Genomic DNA, 23033 nt, shown 5'->3' on the forward strand with positions numbered 1-23033 from the left:
GTTGGTACCTGCTACCTTTTGTTGGACCTCTGTTCTCTATTACAGGGCATAGATGACCTTAGGCTCATGGTCTGGTCAGCATGAGTCTCACAGAATGCCATCTGTCTGCTAACTCTTCTCTAGATGCTAGTTCACTTCTGGAATAGTTGAGTGGCTAGGCTAGTGTGATCTGCTGTCATCTTGAACAACTTGCAGCTCAGAAGCCATTATCTTTGTAGAACCTTCCCAGAGCCCCTTAGAACATTGGTGAATTGTCCTTTTTGTACTAAGACCCAAGGCAGTGGGGAAAAAATGTTTATGGGCCATACTTTCTTTCCCAGTCAAAATGAAAATAGCTTTGTGACCTATGGGAAAATCAGATATGTTTTTAGTATACACTAGAAATCAGTGAGGAAATTCATCAGTGCTAAAATTTTAGCAGCAACACAGGGGCAGCTGTCTCATCTTTAGTCCCTGAGAGTGCTTTGTAATAGAAGCACAGGGGTACTGAAATGTATTATCTCATGCACCCCTGAAACCACCCTGCAAAGGAGTTACCATCATTGCTACTTGGCATATGAGATAATCCAGGCCCAGAGAGAAGTGGCTTGCCTGAGGGCACGTGGTGAATTAGCTGTAGCTTCTTGCCTATGTACATAACTGTAGAAGTTACTTTCTTGTGTGTTGCTCCAGTGAAGATACTCATTACAAGTGATGTGACATTGACTGAGCGACACTGCGTGCCGGGTATTATGCTAGTGTTGGGTGTACAGAAATGAAAATATCCCCCTCCCCCACTTAGTCTGGGACCTCTATTGTTCTGGGATCATCTCTCTGCATGGGCAGTTTGCTTCAGCATTGATGCTACTCCTCTCTTGGGTGATCCTTTTTGCCACTCCTGTACCATCTTTCCTGTCAGGTTGGAGTGTTCTTAGCTGGGGGGAAAAACTCAGATCTTATTTCTGGTGGTGGCTCTGTAGGTTTTTTTGGTGGTTTTCAAGTGAACAAAAATTGAACTAGATCATTGGCTCTAAAAAGAGTAGTTGTTCCCAGATTTTAAAAAAGTCCTGGGGATTTAATATACAGGGTTGTGACTATAGTTAACAGTACTGTGTTGGATATTTGAAGGTTGCAAAGAGGTGATCTTTAAAGTTCCCACCACAAGGAAAACAAATCGTAACTGTGTATGGTGATGGATGTTAACTGAACTTATTGTGGTAATCATTTTGCCGTATATACATATATCAAATCATCATGTTGTATCCTAAAAGTAATACAGTATTATTTGTCAATTATAGTTCAGAAAAAAAAAAATGTTCCCTTTTTTGACTTACATAGCATTTTGAGATGGTCTATGCTTATCTACTTGTCATAACTCTTCCATTAGACTAAGCTCTCTGAGGGCTAGGACACTCCCCTCCTCTGTGCTCACATAGCGTTGTAAATGTCAGTGGAATTGAAATGAGTTGAATAAGGGTGAGAATTTCCTAACAAATGTTAATCTGGGCCCGAGAACCATCCATCATCAGAATGAAGTGACCCTAAGATTAATTTTGGATTTTGAAAACTACTTGAAAATACAAACCAAAAAAAATATTTTAAAAAAATAACCAGCTGGTGCAGATGGAAAGCTAGATAAAATAGAACCATATGCAGTTTTCAAAAATTTAACAAGTAATCATCAGTGTATATCTTTGTAGTTTCATCTGTTTTATTATAAACCAGCAATCCTTATATGCATAGTTGAAGGAGAGAGAATTGAAAGTGCTTATAAGATGTCAAAGTGATGATTTCATATAGGCCAGTTTCATTCTTCCCAGATGGTATTTTGACATGTAAGTCAGATATTTTCCTAATTTTCCTAATGAAAGCTGCAGGTACATACTCATTTGAGGTTTTAACATAGCAAAGTATCTGTTGGAAATCTTTCACACAGGCCTCCTTTGTCATGTTATTTCCATTGATGGGAATTCAGATACCTGGATCAGTTCTGTTTGACTTTTGTTAAAATCTCTAACCTGATAATATTTTACTTTTCTTCTAAACACCTATATTCCCAGTGAAATGGAATTAGGAAAACAAGACCGATAGAACTAAGCCCTCTTGAATCTCTATTAATATTTTTCATGGTGCTTTTTATATTCATAATGCTTTGTTTCCACAGAAATATTACTCCTTGTTTAAAGGGAAAAATCCCTGTGTTTTCTTTTTCCTCAAAGATACCCAATAAAATTTTAAAAATTAATTTTTCCCTCTGCCTATGTCCTTTAAAATTCTGATTCTTTTTTACATTTCATAGTTGGTATGTATATTCTGGCCTTTTTCAAAGTCAACCAGTACTCTCCTAATGGGAGATTCAACTGAACTTGTTTGTGTTTAGTTGGGTTTTTCTTGGTCAGTTTGAATATAGGGCTGCTCATCTCATTTGCCTAGATAATAATCTTGGTGTATAACTGTTATGAAAACTGGGCTTGGTATAGACTAACAGTTGGCTTGAATGATCAAGGGCCGTGTTTGTCAGCGTCACTGAGTCAGCTTTTCTAGGGACAGAGACTAAAGAATTAGTTCTGGGATTGGATATTATTTATCAGGGCTTTGTTTTCTGTACCTTGTTTTCCCCTAAGCATCTGGTTAGCTATTATCACAGATACTTTTTTGGGGAACAGGCAACCACATGGTTAATGAAGATGGAGAAGAACTGAAAATTTAATATTACCTTTGTAGATTTCCTTCCTTGGCCTTGTTCTCATCCTTCTCAACTGCAAAAAAAAGTATAAGGAGCATTCACATTTCTATGAGAAATCTATACATTTAGGTTAGAAAATGGAGTAAGATATGCTTTTTAATAGTCATACAAATAAGCCACAAAGACCCATCAGCCCACCAGGTTTCTTCCCAGCATGTGATGATGGAAGAAAAAGGTAATAAAAGAGACCTTTTTATTACTCTTTTTAGGTGAGAATCTGTCTGTGGGACTGTTAACACTGAGTTTACCATCTTGATGATTCCAGATGGTTCCTAGCAATTCTGAATGCAAGGTTGGTTGGTAGTCTTCAAAACATTTAGGTCTCTGAGTGGAACATCTTCTGTGTCTACTAGAACTTTTTCTGTGAATTATAAAATTACATTTGAGAACTAAAGGAAAAAAATTCCAATTATCTCAATACAACCACTGTAATCATTTTTGTTTACAGTTGTGTCACATTACATCATTTTCAGATTTCTGTATATTCACCTGTGCTTGCTCAACTCCTCTCCCCTACCCCACACCCCATTTTCCCTCTCATGGAGTGAGCATGAGAGTTGGGGGTGTGACTCGGCTATGGCTTCAGGTGGTCTCTCCAGTTTTCTCTGAGGATGAGCATTCACTATGCTGGCTGTGATTCTGTTATTTAAAGTGATATATTTTTCATACATTATGGCCCTTAAATGCAAGCCAACCTCTTCATCTGGTGTCAGCCAAAAGAAACGTGATCTGTTGCGACGCTGGAGGAAAAACTGGCAGTGTTGGACTTAACCTATATTGAGAGATGGTATGTTGTTCTTCACCTTGGGGTGTTCAAGTATGATATTGAAAATGCATGGTTTTCATCTCATATGCTGACTTTTGTCTCTAACCTCTGAATTAGTTGCAGCTTCATTGTATTTAATTCTAGTCCTTTTTCCTATACACATTTTATATAATTGTTCTCAATTTTAAAGTTTTTAAAATATACTATATTCAGTATACTATATCAAGTATCTTATCATATTGTAATTTTTATAGCCATCATTTACAACAAGACTTTTGGGTTTTTGTCTTTTCAGAAGAATTTTGATAGCCAGTATATTCAATCCATGAAAGTGAATGCTTTCTAACTTGCACAGTCAGGCCCACTCACAATGGTTCTGCCATAGGTATTTTAGAATAAAAATAACTGTTGTGCTCAGATTTCAATATTTCTTAACTATAGACATAGTCTTATCTGTGCTCAGGCATGTGGGATCCTTTCTGTGATTGGGCTCCGTGGAGGTTGGAAATCAGATTAATTTATACAGTGTAGTGGTTAACATCAATTTGAATCTGGACTGACTGGGTTTGAAGCCAGGTATTGCTACTTAGCATTGAAGTGATTTTGAACAAATTACTTGTTCTTTCTTTGACTGCTTCCCCATGATGGGTAAAATGGGGTTAATAATATTTACCTTATAGGATAGTCATGTGAGGATTAACTATATGTAAAATATTTAGAATACAGTCTTGCACCTACAGGTGCTTTGTAAATATTACTTGGTATCATCACCCGTTTTGGCAATTTATGAAAGTCCTTATAGTACAACTCTGAGTCTTGGAAACACAAAATGCTTTGGATCAAGATTGGGTCCTTTTTAATTTTTATTTATTTATTTTTAAAATTTTAGGTATTATAGTTAAACTTTTCTGCTTTTTCTGGCCACACTGCATCGTTTGCGGCATCTTAGTTCCCTGACCAGGGATCAAACCTGGACGCCAGCAGTGAGAGCACCGAGTCATAACCACTGGATCGCCAGGGAATTCCCTAAACTTTAAATTTCTGTTTTTGTTTGATAGCTAAAGTTTCAGGCAGAAGAAGTTGAATGTTGGGCTTATAAATTTAAATATTATATCTGAAGTACGTTGTCAACATATAGTATCTCAGGATTGTATAGAGATGCTATTAGATGCTCATTATATCTCCTCTAGATGCTCATTATGTCTCCTCTAGTATCTTTTCCTTTGCAGTGACATTAGTATCAAAGTCTGTTTGTTCTTTAGCAAAGTATGAATGTTGCCATGAATCCTTTCTTTTTATGCACATAGATTCTGTGTGCTCCTCTGGGCCACAATAGTTACTTCTTTAAGAACAGAAAGGAAACTCAGGGCTTTGCCAATTTGGTGTTGGTTCCCTGTGTTTTTCATTTTGGCAGCTATGGAGAGGGTTTGCTTTCCACACACCTGGACGCTCCTTTGACAGTGTTCTGTAGAGGTAATCAACACACTTGAGAGTATATCTGTTTGTTCCATGGCTGCCCCTTTCTGATTGTGGACATGAATTTGAATGTTTACAGTAGATACTTGGTGATAAAAGGAACTTTAGTTGCTTCTGCTCTTCTGCAGTGTTTCCCAAGAACACTCAGAGCCCTTTACAAAATGCAGAATGTTTTACGTATGAGATGTTCACTGAGTTGAATCAAGAAAATCCACTTGAAAGGAAATATGTAACAAAACAATTTCTGCTGTTAATAGGGTATATACAAATGCATATACTGTTTCTCTAAAGTAGTTTCATTTATCCAAATAGTTACTAATCAGAGAAGACTGATTTTGTTGTGGTAAGTTTAAATAGAGATTCCAGGGGTTAGTTCTAATCTGTGTTGGTCAGAGCTGTGAAATCAGGTACAAAGTCTCTGTCCACCTAAGGTGGTGCTGAGATTTCTAGTAGCTTTCTTTTCTTCCCGGTCATTTCCTAAAATTCAAAGGAAGAATCAAATTATACCATTGTAACATTTCGTAATGAACTTGGAGTATGTAACAGATCTAAAGCCTTACCTATATCATAATAAAACATTTCAGGCCATTCATTCCATGTGACAAGGGATCCAACCCATTTCACCAAGTTTGGTCTGTTTTTAAGTTATATTTTCTCTTGCCCTAGCTTTTTTTTTGTTGTTTTCCTCTTCCTTTTCCTTTTTTTTTTTTTTCTTTTTTTGGTCTTTATTACCTTGATTCAATGATACCAGTTTTCTGTTATTATATATACTTTGTGCTCATAATTGACCTAGGTTTTTTGTGGTTTCTCTTTCCCTGAGTTTTATTTCTTTTTTTTTTAAAAATAAATTTATTTATTTGTGTTTTTTAAAAAATTTTTGGCTGTGTTGGGTCTTCATTGCTGCACACAGGCTTTCTCTAGTTGTGGCGAGCGGGGGCTACTCTTCATTGTGGTGCGCAGGCTTCTCATTGTCGTGGCTTCTCTTGTTGCAGAGCACGGGCTCTAGAGCTCAGGCTCAGTAGTTCTGGCACACGGGCTTAGCTGCTCCGCAGCATGTGGGATCTTCCCGGGCCAGGGATCGAACCCATGTCCCCTGCATTGGCAGGCGGATTCTTAACCACTGCACCACCAGGGAAGCCCCTGAGTTTTACTTCTTATTTGAACAAATCACATCTTTTTCTTGGTGTTCCATCTGCACAGTGTCGCTCCTAAAGATGAACTTCTTTATCCTGTGAGGCAGTGGAGGAAACATGGAAGCCACTTGTGGAGCATTGCTTTAATAAGTATATTTTTGTAGTCATATGGTGGCAGTATCAAGGAAATTATAGGATGGGGTTAGTGTTAGAGTTTATCAGCTTGTAAATCCCATGACTTCCCATCTCATGGGTCACGAGAGTCACAGATGACAGTTGCTCAGGAAAATGGTGAAGGGTGTTTTGTACTCTGATGGTACATACAATTCTTGAACATTGTACTGATTGCTAACAATTCCTGTCTCTCCCCCAGCCTACCCCAACTTTGTGCATAAGCACAGTTTTGGACCCAGCCATTTGTACTTACTTATGCTTTTACACCTTCTTCCTTTCATAAAGATTTTAGCTGGCTTATGACTTGAGTTGAAACAAGGAAAAAAAGAGGAGACCTGATAATGGTCTGTCCCCTGCCAACCAGAAGCTTCCTGTGGTATATAGTTGCCTCAGTCTGTCAGCACTTCTGTCTTTGAAGGTGGTTTCTGCTTGATAAGTGGTGACTATTAGCATAGCTTTGAGATAATTGCTTCTCCTTCCTCTCTCGGGATACATTTTTTTTTTCCAGATACTTTCCTGTTCTTGTTGACCTTGTTTTTCCAGAAGACTCAGCCTGTGGTTAAAATGTTTTGGGTCCCCCTTTGAACTTTCTGTGGGATTAGCCAATTCTGGGGCACCCTCACCAGATCATCAGTGCTAAAGAGGGCAAAGAATCTTCTTGGTTAATAGAAAAGGCCATTTTGGAATGACTTTCTAAGTCCACAAACATCCAGACTTTCCTTCAGTACTTTTTTCTGTTTGGGGTAGCAGCTTTGCTTAGTACAGGGGAGGTGGGGGGCTGTGGGGAGGGCTTGTGTTTAAGGGGTTCAGAAACAGGGGATTTAAGTGTGTCTTTTGTGTTTTCAAGGCACTAACACCACTCCCGTCTGTATTTAAATGCTGTCCCCAGGTTACGACTATGGCTATGTCTGCGTGGAGTTTTCACTCTTGGAAGATGCCATCGGATGCATGGAGGCCAACCAGGTTGCTTTATACTTCGGTCAAATGATGCTGGAAGGATATATTTTTTATGTATGGGGAGGGAGGGCTTCAAATGATTAAACTTTGGAAAGGTACCAGAAATCTGTATTTGGAGCATACCACATTCCAACCAGGAGAAACTTTAAAAGAAGCTGGGAAGGTTTCTCTAGAAGAGTTAATGGGCACAGAGTGTATTTTAAAAAATAGCATTCAGTTGTAGTTGCACCATATTCCAAGGACAGTAGGTGGAAAAAAATGACAGGTCTGGAGTGCTTCCCTTTGGAATGTGACTGAGCTTGGGATCCAGATGCAAAGAATGATCCTTGCCTGTCTGTGATCTGAAGGAACTTCCTGGCACAGGAATTCTAGGTCAGTACTTACACCCAGACCTAGGGTGAAGACCACTGATGGCAATTCCTGTGGCACTCAGGTCCTGCCTGCGTGTGCTACTTTTGGAAGAGGGCCAATGGGGAGAAGAGAGTTAGTTGTTGATTGTTGGGGTCTTTTGCATTCATCATTGTTCTTTGCAAATTGGGGTTTCGTACTCAAGTTCTTAGCTGCATATAGTCAGAGCTGGTGAATCTGAATCTGTACTCACCTTATGTTTGAAACACCTAGATGTATTTAGCTTGCCACCTAGAACTGTCATCTGGGTCTTTAATTGAACGCTGCCTGGTAGTTTTGGGAGGAATTATGAAATGGATAGAATCCTTGTCATCGTGTTTCCTTGGGGAAAGTTGTTTTCTTTGTGGTGTGTTAGTTCCTCCATCTGTAAAGTGGGAGAAAGAAGCTTAGTGATACAGTTTGATTTTTATGTACCCACTGCCTGTGCTTAACATTGTGATTGCGATGCACCCAGAATCTTAAAAGAAGGCTCTGCCAGAGAAGAGTAGTATTGCATGGGAACTGTTCCTCTTTCATAGCCTAATGCCCTTTCATCAGCTTTGTTCCATTCAGCATGGCTCATCACATTTAACTTTTTCCCTTCTTTGACCATGTTCCCCCTTTATGGCAATGGAGATGACATGCTCTAAATCCTCTGGGATCAAGAAGTAATTAGAGGAAACTTGACGTATCCATTCCTATTGTTAGTAGTATAAATACTGTTAGATCCTCAGAAAATGACTGCATTAGGACCATATCCCCTTGACAGAATTCTTGTTGCCTGATTTGTTGAGTGTCCATCATTGAGTCAGTCATTTAACAGATACTAATTATGTGTCAGAAAATGCTATCTGCCAATATTTGGAGAGAGGAATAAAAGTCCTAGTCTGTATGCTTATGGTTGATTCCATTCTAACAATCTGTCCTAATTTGAGAACATTCATTTAATTCATAAGCCTCTTGTCTTTATCAGTGAGTAATCTTTAAATCCTTTGCCACTGTACTAAAGAATATTGTGAGTGGTAGAAACATAAATGGGGAGCCATGGCAGATGCCATTTCTTTTGTACCATTCTCCCAACTGTGTGTTTCTCCTAGAAGGATGTTGCTTTTTATCAGAGCTATTTAATCTTAAAAATAACCATACTGTGTCTTAACTGCCTCTTCCTTCTATCCCCCAAAAAATCCTATCTAAAGTATCCAGCCTCCTAAAGAGTAATGTCAAATAGAACTAGGGCAGCCTTCTTTAAAAATAAGGATTATCCTTATGCTGGATTTCTGTTAGAGGTACATCTGGAAAAATGTTCATTTACACAAGCAGTGTCAAGGGGGTGTGGCCTATAGACATATCTCCCCCCACCCTTCCCACCCATTCTTTGAACACTCTTAGGACTCCCAGATCCCTCATGAATGACCTTTGCCCAGTGAATGGGACACCAGAATAAAGCAGGAGCAAGGCCAGAATTTTTCTAGATGTGAAATAGAATGTTTTGACGGGTAACCATGCTCTTGCATAGGGTACCATATGTCACTCTGTGCAGGAGAGCAAGTAAGAGACAGCCTCTGTCTTCTAGGACCTTATAATCTCATACTAAGAAAGGTGACAGAGATTATGTGGTACTCACGGATTCCATAGAGTGTTCTCTCAGATAAACTCCAAATTCTGTCTGATAACATTTTCAGTATTCACTGGAGTTATTTCTTAATAAGGCATCACCATACCCTTATTCAGTCAACCCCATTTCCTAGATTTTTATTCTTCCCCTAGCCGTGGGACAGAGGTCACACTGCTAACACCGCCATGCAATAGAATCCTCTCGCTGAACTGCATAGACTTCATGACCCAGTCAATATTCTTTTAATAACCTTTACCACAGCTCAGATGTGTACAAACCATTCTGATGAGAAAAATTTTGAGAATGGAATATTCAGGGGGATATTTGTAATTAGGTAGTATAGCATAGAAAAGAGGAGTGTAGGTTCTATAGTCAGATGTTACTTCCTAGCTGGGTTGTCTCTGGCAAATTTCTTAACCTCCCTTGGCCTCAGTTCCCTCTGTTACCCGTACCTCATGGGACCCTGGAGTGGATTAAACGAGATCATGCATTCATGAGTGCCTGCTGTGTACTAGGCACCTTTCTGGATGCTGGAGATGCTGCAGTAAATGAGACAGATTATATAACTTCTGTTTTAGTGATAGAAGTCAGAACATAAGCAAGTAGACAAATTTAAAATAATATATGATAGTGCTAAGTGCTATAAAGATGATGAAGCAGGGTATTGAGAGAATGCATATGAGGGCAGTTTTAGATGAGGTGGTTAGGGAAACTTCTTGAGGAATAACATAGAATTTGAGTAGTGACTCTTGGTGCATAATGTATACAGAACACTTAGCATAGCATCTGATATCTAGTAAGCATTTGAAATTAGACAGTCATCTCCTCCTCCTCCTCTTCCTCTTCTTCATGTCAAGTAATTTCCAATCATAATTCCGGGAAAAAAATTTTTATATCTGGATTTTCCTTAAGGAAATGGATGTGGATCAAGCTCCCAATAACACAGCAATTTAAAATCTTATGAGAGACATAAGAATGTGAGGGAAGAAGTCCTTACTCCTTGGAGTAAGGTGCAAGTGTTTGTGGAAGATGTCTATTCATCCATTCTCCTTCCCTCCAAGTTTTACTTATAGACCAAATTAATATGAATTCTGAGTCACCATCTACAGGGCACCTTTGAGTAGTCTGTGTATATGCTTCTGAGGAGGGTTCTATGAAATGCTTTGGGTTGAGATTTTTATAACTCTTCACTATCCTGACTCTTGATGTGAAATGTCTTTTATTTATCATTGACTGATACTTATAAGTCTGGGGAAGGGGATAAAGGAGGTTTCTGCCAGCTTGCTTTGTCAGATATTGTGGGGTATGTGTGCATAATGAGGTTGTTCAGGATGATAACTAAGGCCCCTCTAGCCCTTTCCCAGTGCCTTAATGGAGACATCAAACTAGTAGGATGCTCTGCAGCAGTACTGAGCATGGTGGCCAAGGGGACTCATCAGGGCATCACTTAGCCAACAGCTGTCTGTCTGGGAAAGTAATTTCCTACAGAGGTCTGTCAGCTCATACCTTCACCATCTCTGTCTAGGAGAAGTAGAAAGCCAGCAAACACTGTGAGATGCAGAACCTTTTATTCTATCCCTTCCTGGGAAAGGTATTTCTAGCAGTGTCATATACCCTTGGCTTTCTTTATTGTCCAAGTCCCTGGGGATTGAGAGTGACTATTATCTCCTTTCTCTTTGTGTGCCATTGCACTGGGACTTGGGGAAGGGAGTAAGAAGCACTGTGTTAGAATATCTCTCAGTGGTTGCCCAGTTGTGCTAGTTCTCTCAAACTGTTGTCATTTGGTCTGCAGCATTTTATTTTCTCAGATTTGCAGGTATGATGTTTGTTGCCTATTTCTGTTCGACCAAATAGTCACTAAAGTGCCCTTATAAAAGGGCTCTGGGAGAATAATTCATTTCTCTGGAGTTTTTACTCAACTTTATTAGCATCAGTGACCTTCTTTAACTAAAGATGACTTGGCTACATGACAGAATCAGCCTGACTTTATAAAGTGCAAGGGAAAAGGATGCTGTTATCACCTAACATGAAAATTCCTTCAAACACTGGCTTTTTCTAGTATGTGGGATGAAGACTGTAGAATACATGAAGTTTTCTGAAATAGTGTTTTTTTTGTGTCAACAAACTTAAGAGAGTTTGAGTTTTTGAAGATACCAGGATGGCCAGGGTATTTCTGAAGGTATGTGAAGGAAGCCAAATCTTAAATGGGATCTGTCCTTGTGGTTAAAATGAGATGAATAGGGAACGCTTATGTTTTGGGGGATGGGAAGACTTTGTTGAGGCCATGATGGAAAAAATGAGCTGAGACTCAGTTTGTTGGAATCTTATTTAAGTTGTTAGCAATACTGTATGAAACGTTTCAGTACTTGAATTGTGTGCTTTCCAAGTAACAAAAAAAAAATAATCTTTATAAATTCCTGCAAGGCTGTGGCGTTGCCTAAACCCTCACCCTAAAACTACTTCACTGAAGAGAATGTGGCATCCTGGCCAGAGCTCAGCTGTATAACTTGTGGCTTGAGTCATGCCATTCTTTCTGGAAATTTCAATTTCAGTACCGTCTCCTGAGTGCCCTCAGTAGAGGTATTGGTGGGAAACAGAAAGGAAAATGAATTCTAAAATGTGTGTAAATCAACAATTATTGAAGATTCTCACTCTCCGGAGAGTTGGGGTATTCTGGAGAATTAAAAATGATTTTAAGGGGGACTTCCCTGGTGTCGCAGTGGTTGAGACTGTGAGCTCCCAATGCCAGGGGCCCAGGTTCAGTACAGGGTCAGGGAACTAGATCCCACATGCATGCTGCAACTAAGAGTTTGCATGCCACAACTAAGGAGCCTGCCTGCTGCAACTAAGACCCGGCACAACCAACCAAATAAATAAATAAATAAAATATTTTTTTTAAACGATTTTAAGGATTGATGATCTGATTATGCAGTTTGGTTACCTGTCCAGTGATTGAGTCTTGGCTGGGCACCAGGCAATATATCATAGTAGTTAAATATATGGACTCTGATCTCCATCCAGCTAGCTCAGTAGGTAAATACATGGACTCTGGAGGCAGACCGCTTGGGGTTGCTTCTCAGCTCTGTCACCTTGTACTATGTAACTTGGGCAAGTGGCATAACATAACATCTCTGTGTCTCAATGTCCTCTCATACTTCTAGGGATTAAATGAGTTAATGCATGTAAGGTGATTAGAACTGGGCCTGGCACGCAGTGAACATTGAGTGTTTATTTGTTATTAACACACAACTTCTCATCTGACTGGACAAGAAAGTCCTAAATTATAGCAGCTCCAGTTTTGGCTTCATGGAGTATATGGTTAAAAAAGGATTTAGTGGCAGTGTCCAGGGGATTATTTTTACATCAACGATACTTCTTATTTAGCCTGTTGGTTGGGACTGATTATCAGGTCTCTCTAGGTGTTTCTCCTGCCTCAGTGATCAAATCTTAAATTTTCTCAAGAGGAAGTGCAAGAGACATACCACATGTGGGGCATGGAGTATGGTTAGACCACACTGGGAGTCTAGCCTGTGACCTTAAAACCCTAAACTCTGGTAACTAGCCACTGGCGTTGCCTCTCTCAGATTTTTTCCAATAATTGTAAAAGGTACTCTGAACTGGAGTCAGTTTAGTTTTCTTGAATTTGAAAAGTAAACGTTTATCATTTGGCAGTTTTAAGGGAAATTTCCAATGTGTCTCCTATGATGAGATTTATGATTATTTTTGTTACACATGGTTCATTTCTGTGGATTGAAATAATTTAGTTCCTAATTGGTTCTAAATTGGACATGTGCCTGTATATTTTAACCTCGTGCTTTGATGTTGCCATATTTCTTTCAGCTTGTTTTTTTTTAAATTTATTAATTAATTAATTTATTTTTGGCTGTGTTGGGCCTTCATTGCTGCACGCAGGCTTTCTTTAGTTGAAGCAAGCCGGGGCTACTCTTCGTTGCGGTGCGCGGGCTTCTCATTGCAGTGGCTTCTCTTGTTGCAGAGCACGGGCTCTAGGCATGCATGCTTCAGTAGTTGCAGCACTCGGGCTCAGTAGTTGTGGCTTGCGAGCTCTAGAGCGCAGGCTCAGTAGTTGTGGTGCGCGGACTTAGTTGCTCTGCGACATGTGCGATCTCCCCGGACCAGGGCTCGAACCCGTGTCCCCTGCATTGGCAGGTGGATTCTTAACCACTCCGCCACCAGGGAGGCCCCCAGCTTGTATTTTTAGTTAATGTTTGACTTTTTATTTATTTATTTATTTATTTATTTATTTATGGCTGTGTTGGGTCTTCGTTTCTGTGCGAGGGCTTTCTCTAGTTGTGGCAAGTGGGGGCCACTCTTCATCGCGGTGTGCGGGCCTCTCACTGTCGCGGCCTCTCTTGTTGCGGAGCACAGGCTCCAGACGCGCAGGCTCAGCAATTGTGGCTCACGGGCCTAGTCGCTCCGCGGCATGTGGGATCTTCCCAGACCAGGGCTCGAACCCGTGTCCCCTGCATTGGCAGGCAGACTGTCAACCACTGCGCCACCAGGGAAGCCCCAATGTTTGACTTTTTATAAAAATGAGATTGTGCAAAGTGCTAATTTTGGAACTTGATTACAGACAGTTATTGAAAAAAAAAAGCAGAATTTGTATAATTCTAATTAACTAGTTCAGGGGTTATACAAAGGCACAGTTCCCTTTGTGGTCTTGGTTATAACTTTGGTTTATGACTTTGTATACCTCCAGACAGTATAGTGTTAGGAGCACAGACAGGTTTAAGATTCCAGCTTCATCAGTTCCTAGCTCTTTTGTAACTTCTGAAGCTCAGTGTCCTCATCTATAAAATGGAGGGATAATCACAGTACCTACCTCAGAGCAATTGTTAGATTAAAGTATGTAATGTATGTGAAGTGCTTGGTATGGCAGCTGGCATGTGGTATATACTCAGTAGTACAGGGTGATTCTATAACACTGGACTCTACTTGGTTGCCTTCCTTTTTCTTGGCTGCTTATCTACCTCTTGGGACTCAGAGATGCCTGAAAAGTGGAGGCAGTGCTTTGGGTAGCAGCTAGATCTTTGACAGCCAGTTCACATGGTGCTGTTGCACAGTGTCTCTCCCATGAAACTTGGGGTGTCTGGACTGAAAGTGAAAGAGGCTGGGTAGCACCTGTCTTGACAGTGTCTGAGGGATGAGTGCACAGGCATCCAGGCACGTGAGGGCAGACGATCATGGCCATTCCAGCACTCATACGGTGGAGAGCCTTGTTTCTGAATCTAGCATTGCTGGTAGTTCTGTCACAGAATTCACTTAGGCCACAGGTGGCATTGAATGTTTATTGGGTGTCTTCTCCATTCAAGTTGAACTTGGAGGTTATCATGTGTCTTGTGTCTCCGTTCTCCACAGGGCTAATTGTTCAGATGTTGTCATTCCACCCTCTAGCTCATTTGTATGTGAGCTAGATACATAAATACATGTCTATGTAATATGTATTATATATAATATGTACATATTTCTTGTTAAGAGTATTGATGGTATGACTTTGATAATCATGGGTAAGCTTATCTAGATTAATAATTATCTTTGGGACTTCCCTGGTGGCACAGTGGTTAAGAATCCGCCTGCCAACGCAGGGGAAAACGGGTTCAAGCCCTGGTCCGGGAAGATCCCACATGCCATGGAGCAACTAAGCCCGTGCGCCACAGCTACTGAGCCTGCACTCTAGAGCCCGCGAGCCACAACTACCAAGCCCGCGTGCCACAGCTACTGAAGCCCGTGCGCCTAGAGTCTGTGCTCCGCAACAAGAGAAGCAACTGCAATGAGAAGCCGGCACCACAATGAGAAGCCGGCACCACAACGAAGAATAGCCCCTGCTCGCCACAGCTAGAGAAAGCCTGTGCACGGCAATGAACACCCGATGCAGCCAAAAATAAATAAATAAATTTATTAAAAAATAATTATCTTTAATCTCTCATGGTGAGATTAGTAATGCTGATGTTGTATACTATGATACATATTTTAACAAAGTCTGTGACCAAGTGAAATTTGTATTTAATCTGTATGAACGCTGTTTCCAAAGGAAAATATAAAAAGAAAAAGAGGTCTATCACAGAAAGTAGATAATTGGTTACCAGGTTCTTATAGAGAGGGGGAAAGCAAGAGGGAATAGTGAGTGACTGTTAATGGGTAATAGGGCCTCTTTTTGAGGTGGTAAAAATGTTCTAGTATTAGTTGGTGGTGATGGTTGACCAACCTTGTGAATATACTAAAACCCACTGAATTGTACAAAGTACTATAAAAGAGTGAATTTTATGGTATGCGAACTATATCTCAAGTTTTTAAAAAAGTCTTAGCATGGAATTTAGTTCAGGATCCCAGCCTGACGGGAATGAATCCGGGTCTAAAATAAAATACAGATTCACTTACAGAAAAAAAGGTGGTATGTCAGTTTGTCTGGAAGCTAGAGATTTAAAGCTTTGATCGTAAAATGTCTGAAGAATTTCTTTGTTAATGGTATCTAGATGCCACAGAAGAACATTTAAACTAAATGTCTGAAAGGTGATGGATGGAATTGGTAACAAGCCACATTTGAAGTGGCCACGTAGCTTGTGCACAGTAGTTGCTCAACACAGTAGTTGCTCAGTAGTTGCACAGTAGTTGCTCAGTAGTGCACAGTAGTTGCTCAGTACAGAGTGGGCTTTCTGTTTTAGTATCCACACAGTTAGAAATAAAGGAAAGGGGAATTCCCTGGCTGTCTAGTGGTTAGGACTCAACAATTTCACTGCTGAGGACCTGGGTTCCATCCCTGGTTGGGGAACTAAGATCCCACAAGCCTCGCGGCACAGCAAAAAAAAAGAAAAAAAAGAAGGAAAAAAAAGAATAAAGGAAAGGACTATTTTGAAGTATTGATAGATTTAAAATGAAAGTGCCACTGGGAAATCCATGGGCTTTTTTTTTTTTTTTTTTAAAGAGACAACATTCCTGTAACCGAATGCTTTGTAGGTACCAACATGGAACTTTCCTGGTTTCCTGGAATTGTTAACCAAAGTTCAAAACTGGAATGTGGGTAGAGAAGACCAAATCACTGCTGAGGGAGGTTCCCTCCTTGTATCTTTCTCAGAGGCTTCTTTTCGGCAGTATTTTTTTTTTTTAATTCTTTTTTTTGGGGGAGGCTGCGTTGGGTCTTCGTTGCTGCGCAAGGGGGGCTACTCTTTGTTGCGGTGTGCTGGCTTCTCATTGCGGTGGCTTCTCTTGTTACAGAGCACGGACTCTAAGAGTGAGGGCTTCAGTAGTTGTGGCACGCGGGCTCTAGAGCGCAGGCTCAGTAGTTCTGGTGCATGGGCTTAGTTGCTCCACGGTATGTGGGATCTTCCCAGACCAGGGATCGAACCCATGTCCCCTGCATTGACAGGCAGATTCTCAACCACTGTGACACCAGGGAAGTTCTTTTTCAGCAGTATTGACACTGCAGCTGTCATCTTTGACCTGTAGTACCAGAGGGACACAGAGGTTCTTTTTTTTTTTAAAGAAAAAAAATTATTATGATAAATTAAGTATCATAAAATTCACCCATTTTACCTGTATAATTTAGTGATTTTTAGTAAATTTACCAAGTCGTGCAACTATAAAGTGATTTCAGACTTAAAGAAAAGTTGTAAAAACAGTACAAAGACTTCCTATGTGCTTTGCACCCAGATTCCCCAAATGTTAACATTTTACCACATTTGGGTTTTTTTTGTTTTTGTTTTTTAAAATTTGTTTATTTTAAAACATGAAACCCAAGCTGAATAGAGACCACAGAAATTACATTGATGAGATTTTTAGTGTTTGCCAAGAAAAATAAAGCCCCCAGAGAAATAAAAATCAAACCCCAAACCCAGTTAAAAACAAAAACAAAAAAACAAAAACAGAAACACAGTGACAGCACATACAGCCATGGCCCTACGGAAGCTGGAGAACGCCAAGCGATTCAGGCCTCAGTTCCTCGCTCAGGATGCTAAATCACCTTGTGGAGGGATGCAAGGGCCAGGAGAGAAACCCGGGAGGGGGAGTCTTAACAAATGCAGAGATTTTTGAATGATTCCTTCTCTTGAAGAGGCATCATTTAACTTGTCTTCCCATCATACCCCCTCCCTTGGCGGTTGGAGGTACTCTTTGGTTGGGGAAAGTAAGTAAATTTCTGGTGGGTTGAGTGGATGCTTTGGAAAGTGATGAGGGCTTAAGCTGTCTTGTCAGTGCTCCCAAGAGGGTCGGTCCCCTGCTGGGCAGAGCTGAGGTTGGGGGTTGGGGTTGGAGGATGGGAAATAGGACCAGATTCAAATCTCCCACTCCTGCACAGTGTGCGTTTAAGGTTTTTGTGGGGCTTAAAAAATACCCAACAAATGTTTTCCCCTGTGAGAGAGCTGGCATTTGGATGCCTGATACACAAAGAAGGACTTGCGTGCTAGCTAGCATTAGACCGAGAAGCAACAGCAGCCAGGGGAAAGGTGAAGCAAGCTTACATCCACTGGCCTCATGTTTTTCTGTAATACTGTGGTTCTTAACAGTGGGGAGAGGGCGGGGGGAAGGCAGTTTGGATATCCTTTTCTCCTCTCCCCAGCCACTGGACATTTGGCAATATCCAGAGACATTTTCGGTTGTCACTACTGGCACTAGTGAGTAGAGGCCAGGGATGCTGCTAAACATCCTACAACACACAGGACAGCCCCCGTAGTGAATTATCTGGCCCAAAATGTAAACAGTGCCAAGTTTGAGAAACCCTGGTATAAGGGGACGGGAGTTATGGTTAGCCATAGAGAGGATGACCCAACTTGCCATGGGTTGACTTTTGATGAATCACCTTTCTCTTTACCTTCCTCCTGGTCCTAACAGAATGGGGAGTGGTGGGTGGGGTTAAGAGTGTAGTGATAGAGTGCAGACATGGCTCCTGCCCACCCTCCAGACTGCCAGTCACAAGCCTAGCCTGTGCCCTTGGGGTAGGAGCTTCAGAATGAGACCTACTTGATATATTGCCCAGAATAAGTTCTTTAAAGAACGAAAGGGTTTTTTGGGGGTTTTTTTGTTTGTTTTTTGTTTTGGCCATGCCGCGCACCTTGCAGGATCTTAGTTCCCCTACCAGGGATTGAATCTGGGCTTGGCAGTGAAAACTCCAAATCCTAACCACTAGGCCACCAGAGAACTCCCCAAAGGTGATTTTTAGAATCAGTCTGAGCAATGACTAAGATATTCTGTTATCCAGCAGACATACCAGCTGGATATGGGGCTTGAGGGTCAGCAGATCACGCACATTTGACAGCAGTTTCTAGAAAAACGAAACAAGTTGAGAATTCCCTAAACAGAGTGTATTTCACATGTCAGTTTTCCAGGGAGTATTTAAAATATGGGTGCTGATTTTCGTAGCCCTTGGTTATAGTGTATCAAATATTGGAAGCCAAATGAATATCTTTTCATTTGGCTTTATTTTGGAAGAAGGTTTCACAGAGCCTTATAACTGGAGCCAGCATGTTGAACTAGTTATAGAGACTCAACTCAAAGTAAAAGATGCATATATTTTATCTTAATGTAATAGCATTTTACTGTAAATGGGATATACCCTCCTGTGCAAAACTGGTTGGTCTGTCTGGAATCATGTTGGATATATCAGAAACAACTCATTTTAACTTTTGTTAACGTGGTGAATACTGAGCACTTCTATGTGTAAGACCTTGGACTAAGTAGTATACGTTTATTAATGAAAATATGGACATGTCTCCTTATGGTCTAGTGGGGTGAGACTTTAAAATTTTTTAATTTTTAAAACTTTTCATTTTGAAATAATCTCAGTCTTTCAAGGGGGTACAAAGTAGTGGAAAGAATACCAATACTCTTCAACATTTCATAATCATTAAGTTAACATAGATATAATATTATCTAATATACATAACTGTTCAGATTTTGCCAGTTGTCCGCTAATGTCGTTTCTCTGGTTTAGTATGCAAGCCAGGATCATATGTTGTATTGAGTTGTGATATCTCATTTTATTCTCTGTGACAGCTCCTCAGTCTTTCTTTGTCTTTCATGACCTCAACACTTTAGAAAAGTACTGGCAGTTATTTTGTAGGACATTTCTCTGTTTGGATTTGTCTGTTTCCTTGTGATTAAATTCAGGTTATGCATTTTTTGGCAAGAATACCCCAGGAGTGATATGTGTCTTTCCTTATATATCATCAGGTAGCACATGGTTTTGTCCTATTACTAATGATATTAACTTAGACCACTTGGTTAAGGTGGTGTTTGTCAGGTTTCACCACTGTAAAGTTACTGTTTTAGGTATAATTAACTTACTAATTAATTATAATTAATAAGTATTTTGTGGGGGCATACTTTGAGATTATAAATATCCTATTTCTCAGCATGCCTTTTTCACTTAATAATTTTAGCATCCGTTGATAGCTCTTGCATGTAAAGTTACTACTGTGGGTTTTTGTCTAAGGGCAATTTTCTATTTCCATCATTTCTTACACATTTGTTAGAATTCTACTGTAAGGATGAACCATCCCATCTCCCTTATTTTATGTAGTGAATAGAACTAAAAAATATGGTGTATACACACATATGCATTTTTATATCTATCTGTGTATATATATTAAAAACCATGATTTCATGATGTTATAAATTCCAATTCCAATCCAATATCACAGAGTTCATTCTAGCTTTACCTCATTCCTTATCTGTAATTCTTTTTGCTAATAGTAAAAATCCTGGCTTTCATTATCCACAATATGTTTACTTATTTGCTCAATCCCAGAGTATACATAAAGTAGTTTCAGATTGTTAATTCATCCCCCTGTGAAAAACTAGAGTCCAGTATTTGGGTACAGTTCTTTTTGTGTTTAGCCTGAGAGTATATAGTCAAAATACTGTTTTCCAAAGTTAGTTAGGGTGGTTCTTCACCACCTCACCCACTCTTCTGTGTGGTTGTTACTCATTTTACTGTAGAAAAAGTAGAAAACACAGGTTAAAAGAGAAGGGTTAGTATCTCCAGTGATCTCTATATTGCTTTTTATTTATTTATTTTTGGCTGCATTGGGTCTTCGTTGCTGCACGCAGGCTTTATTTAGTTACGGCGAGTAGGGGCCACTTTTCGTTGCGGTGCACAGGCTTCTTATTGTGGTGGCTTCTCTTGTTGGGGAGCACGGGCTCTAGGCACGCAGGCTCAGTAGTTGTGGCGCACGGGCTTAGTTGCTCTGCGGCATGTGGGATCTTCCTGGACCAGGGCTCGAACCTGTGTCCCCTGCAATGGCAGGCGGATTCTTAACCACTATGCCACCAGGGAAGCCCTATATTGCTTTTTTAAAAAAGTAAATTAGGACTTTTTCTTTTCTCCTCTTAAATAGACTTTGTTTTTTAGAGCAGTTTTAGGCTCACAGAAAAATTGAGCATCCCACCTCCAACACCACACCCACAGCCTCCCTCACCATCCACCGTGGTACACTTATTACAATCAGTGAAACAACATTGATGCATCATTATCAACTCAAAGTCCGTAGTTTACATGAGGGTTCACTCTTGGTGTTGTAGATTTGTGAGTTTGGACAAATTGATAATGACATATATCAACCATTATAGTACATGCAGAGTTGTTTCATTGCCCTAAAAACCCTCTGTGCTGTACCTGTTCATCCTTTCCTCAATGGTTGCTGGGTTGCAAAACTCTAGCTACCATTTTCTTTTTACTGTCTCCATAGTTTGTTCCAGAATCTCATGTAGTTGGAATCATACAGTATGTAGCTTTTTGCAGATTGGTTTCTTTCACATAGTAGTATGCACTTGCTAGTAATTGTCTTCTTTCACTTAGTAATATGGATTTAAGTTTACTCTATGTCTTTTTGTGTTTTGATAGCTCTTTTTTTTTAAGGCTCTGAATAATACTTTATTGTCTGAATGTACCACAGTTTGTTTATTCATTCACCTAAAGGGCAACTTAGTTGCTTCTGAGTTTTGGCAGTTATGAATAAAGCTTATAGGATATATCCATGTGTAGGTTTTTGTATGGGCATAAGTTTTCCATTTATTTGGGTAAAACTAAGGAGTACAATTCCTGGATTTCATGGTAAGAGTATGTTTAGTTTTGTAAGAAACTGCCAAACTGTCTTCCAGAGTGGCTGTAGCATTTTGCATTCCCACCAGCAGTGAATGAGAATTCCTATTGCTCCACATCCTCACCAGCATTTGATGTCAGTATTCAGTATTTTGGACATTCTAATAGCTATGTAATGATATCTCATTTTAATTTGTACTTCCCTGATGACATAGGACGTGAGCATCTTTTCATAAGCTTATTTGCCAGCTCTAGGGTTCTACCCCACCCCCCTCCACCCCCATTGTTCTTTAGCAAGTAGAAGAGGTTCCCATCTATTCTAGTTTGCTGAGAGTTTTTATCATTAATGACTGTTGGATTTTGTAAATGGTTTTTCTGCTTCTATTGATATGACCTTGTAATTCTTTTTTTTTTTTAGCCTGTTGATGTGATGGATTATGTTAATTGATTTTTCAAAGTTGAACCAACCTTGCATTACATACCTGGAATAAATTCCAGTTGGTTATGGCATATAATTCTTTTTATACATTGTTGGATTTGTTTTGCTAATACTTTGTTGAGGATTTTTACATCTACCTTCATGGGAGATATTGGTTCTTTTCTTGTAATATCTTTGTCTGGTTTTAGTATTAGGGTGATGTCTGCCTCATAGAATGAGTTAGGAAATGTGTCCTCTACTTCTATCTTCTGGAAGAGACTGTAGAAAATTAGTATAAATTCCTTAAATGTTTGGTAGGCTTCATCAGTGAACTCATCGGGGCCTGGTGCTTTCAGTTTTGGATGATTATTATTGATCCAATTTCATTAATAGATATAGGCCTATGCAGATTGTCTTTTTCTTCTTGTGTGAGTTTTAACAGGTTGTGTTTTTCTAAGAATTGCTCCTATTCATCAGGGTTATCAAATTTGTGGGCATGGAGTTGTTCATAATATTCCTTTGTTATCCTTTTATTGTCCATGAAATCAGTACTGATGGCCCCTATTTCATTTTTGCTATTAGTAATTTGTATCTTTCTTATTTTAGTTAGCCTGGTTAGATGTTTATCCATTTTATTGATATTTTTAAAAACCCAACTTTTAGTTTCATTGATATTTCTCTATGAATTCTCTCTTTTCAGTATCATTGATTTCTGTGCTTATTTTTATCATTTCTTTTGCTTTTTTTGGATTTAACTTGCTCTTCTTTTTATAGTTTTCTAAGGTGGAGGTTTAGATTTTTGAGTTTAGATCCTCATTTTTTCTATTATGTGCATTCAGTGCTATAAATTTCCTTCTGAGCACTGCTTTCCCTGCATCCCACAAATTTCAACAAGTTGTGTTTTCAGCTTCATTTAGTTTCAAATTTAAAAAAAAAAGTCCTCTTGAGAGATTTCTTCTTTGATCCATGTGTTATTTAGAAATGTGTTGTTTAATCTCCAAGTATTTGGAGATTTTACAGCTGTCTTTCTGTTATTGATTTCTAGTTTTATTGTGTTGTGGTCTGAGAACATACATTTTATAATTTCTATTTTAAATGTGTTAAGGTGTGTTTTTTGGCCCAGAATGTTGTCTGTGTTAGTGAATGTTCCATCTGAGTTTGAGAAGAATGTGTATTCTTCTATTTTTGGATGAAATAGTCTGTAAACATTGAATAGATTATTGCTGTTATTTTGATGTGTGCCCTTCCAAATTTTCCTATGTACATGTCATCCTTAACCTTTGTATTTACAAAGTAGGATAATCTTGTACACATGATTTTATAACCTTTTCTC

General features: G+C 39.5%; 1 protein-coding gene across 4 annotated transcripts in view; it reads left to right on the forward strand.

The window, feature by feature from the left end:
• The window catches only part of RBM6 (RNA binding motif protein 6), a 111148-nt gene that overhangs the window by 45946 nt on the left and 42169 nt on the right, over nucleotides 1-23033 (forward strand). For 2 of the 4 annotated variants that reach the window (XM_036867979.1, XM_036867980.1), the window contains exon 6: nucleotides 7164-7237. The exons of 1 other annotated variant lie outside the window; for it this stretch is intronic. In XM_036867979.1, the coding sequence (XP_036723874.1) occupies nucleotides 7164-7237 (74 nt within the window). Of the gene's footprint in view, nucleotides 1-7163; nucleotides 7238-23033 lie in introns of those variants that run through there. One more of the 4 variants, XM_036867982.1, reaches the window with a different exon arrangement.

This window comes from Balaenoptera musculus, chromosome 11 (genome assembly GCF_009873245.2).
Source record: "Balaenoptera musculus isolate JJ_BM4_2016_0621 chromosome 11, mBalMus1.pri.v3, whole genome shotgun sequence".
NCBI classification, from domain to species: domain Eukaryota; kingdom Metazoa; phylum Chordata; class Mammalia; order Artiodactyla; family Balaenopteridae; genus Balaenoptera; species Balaenoptera musculus.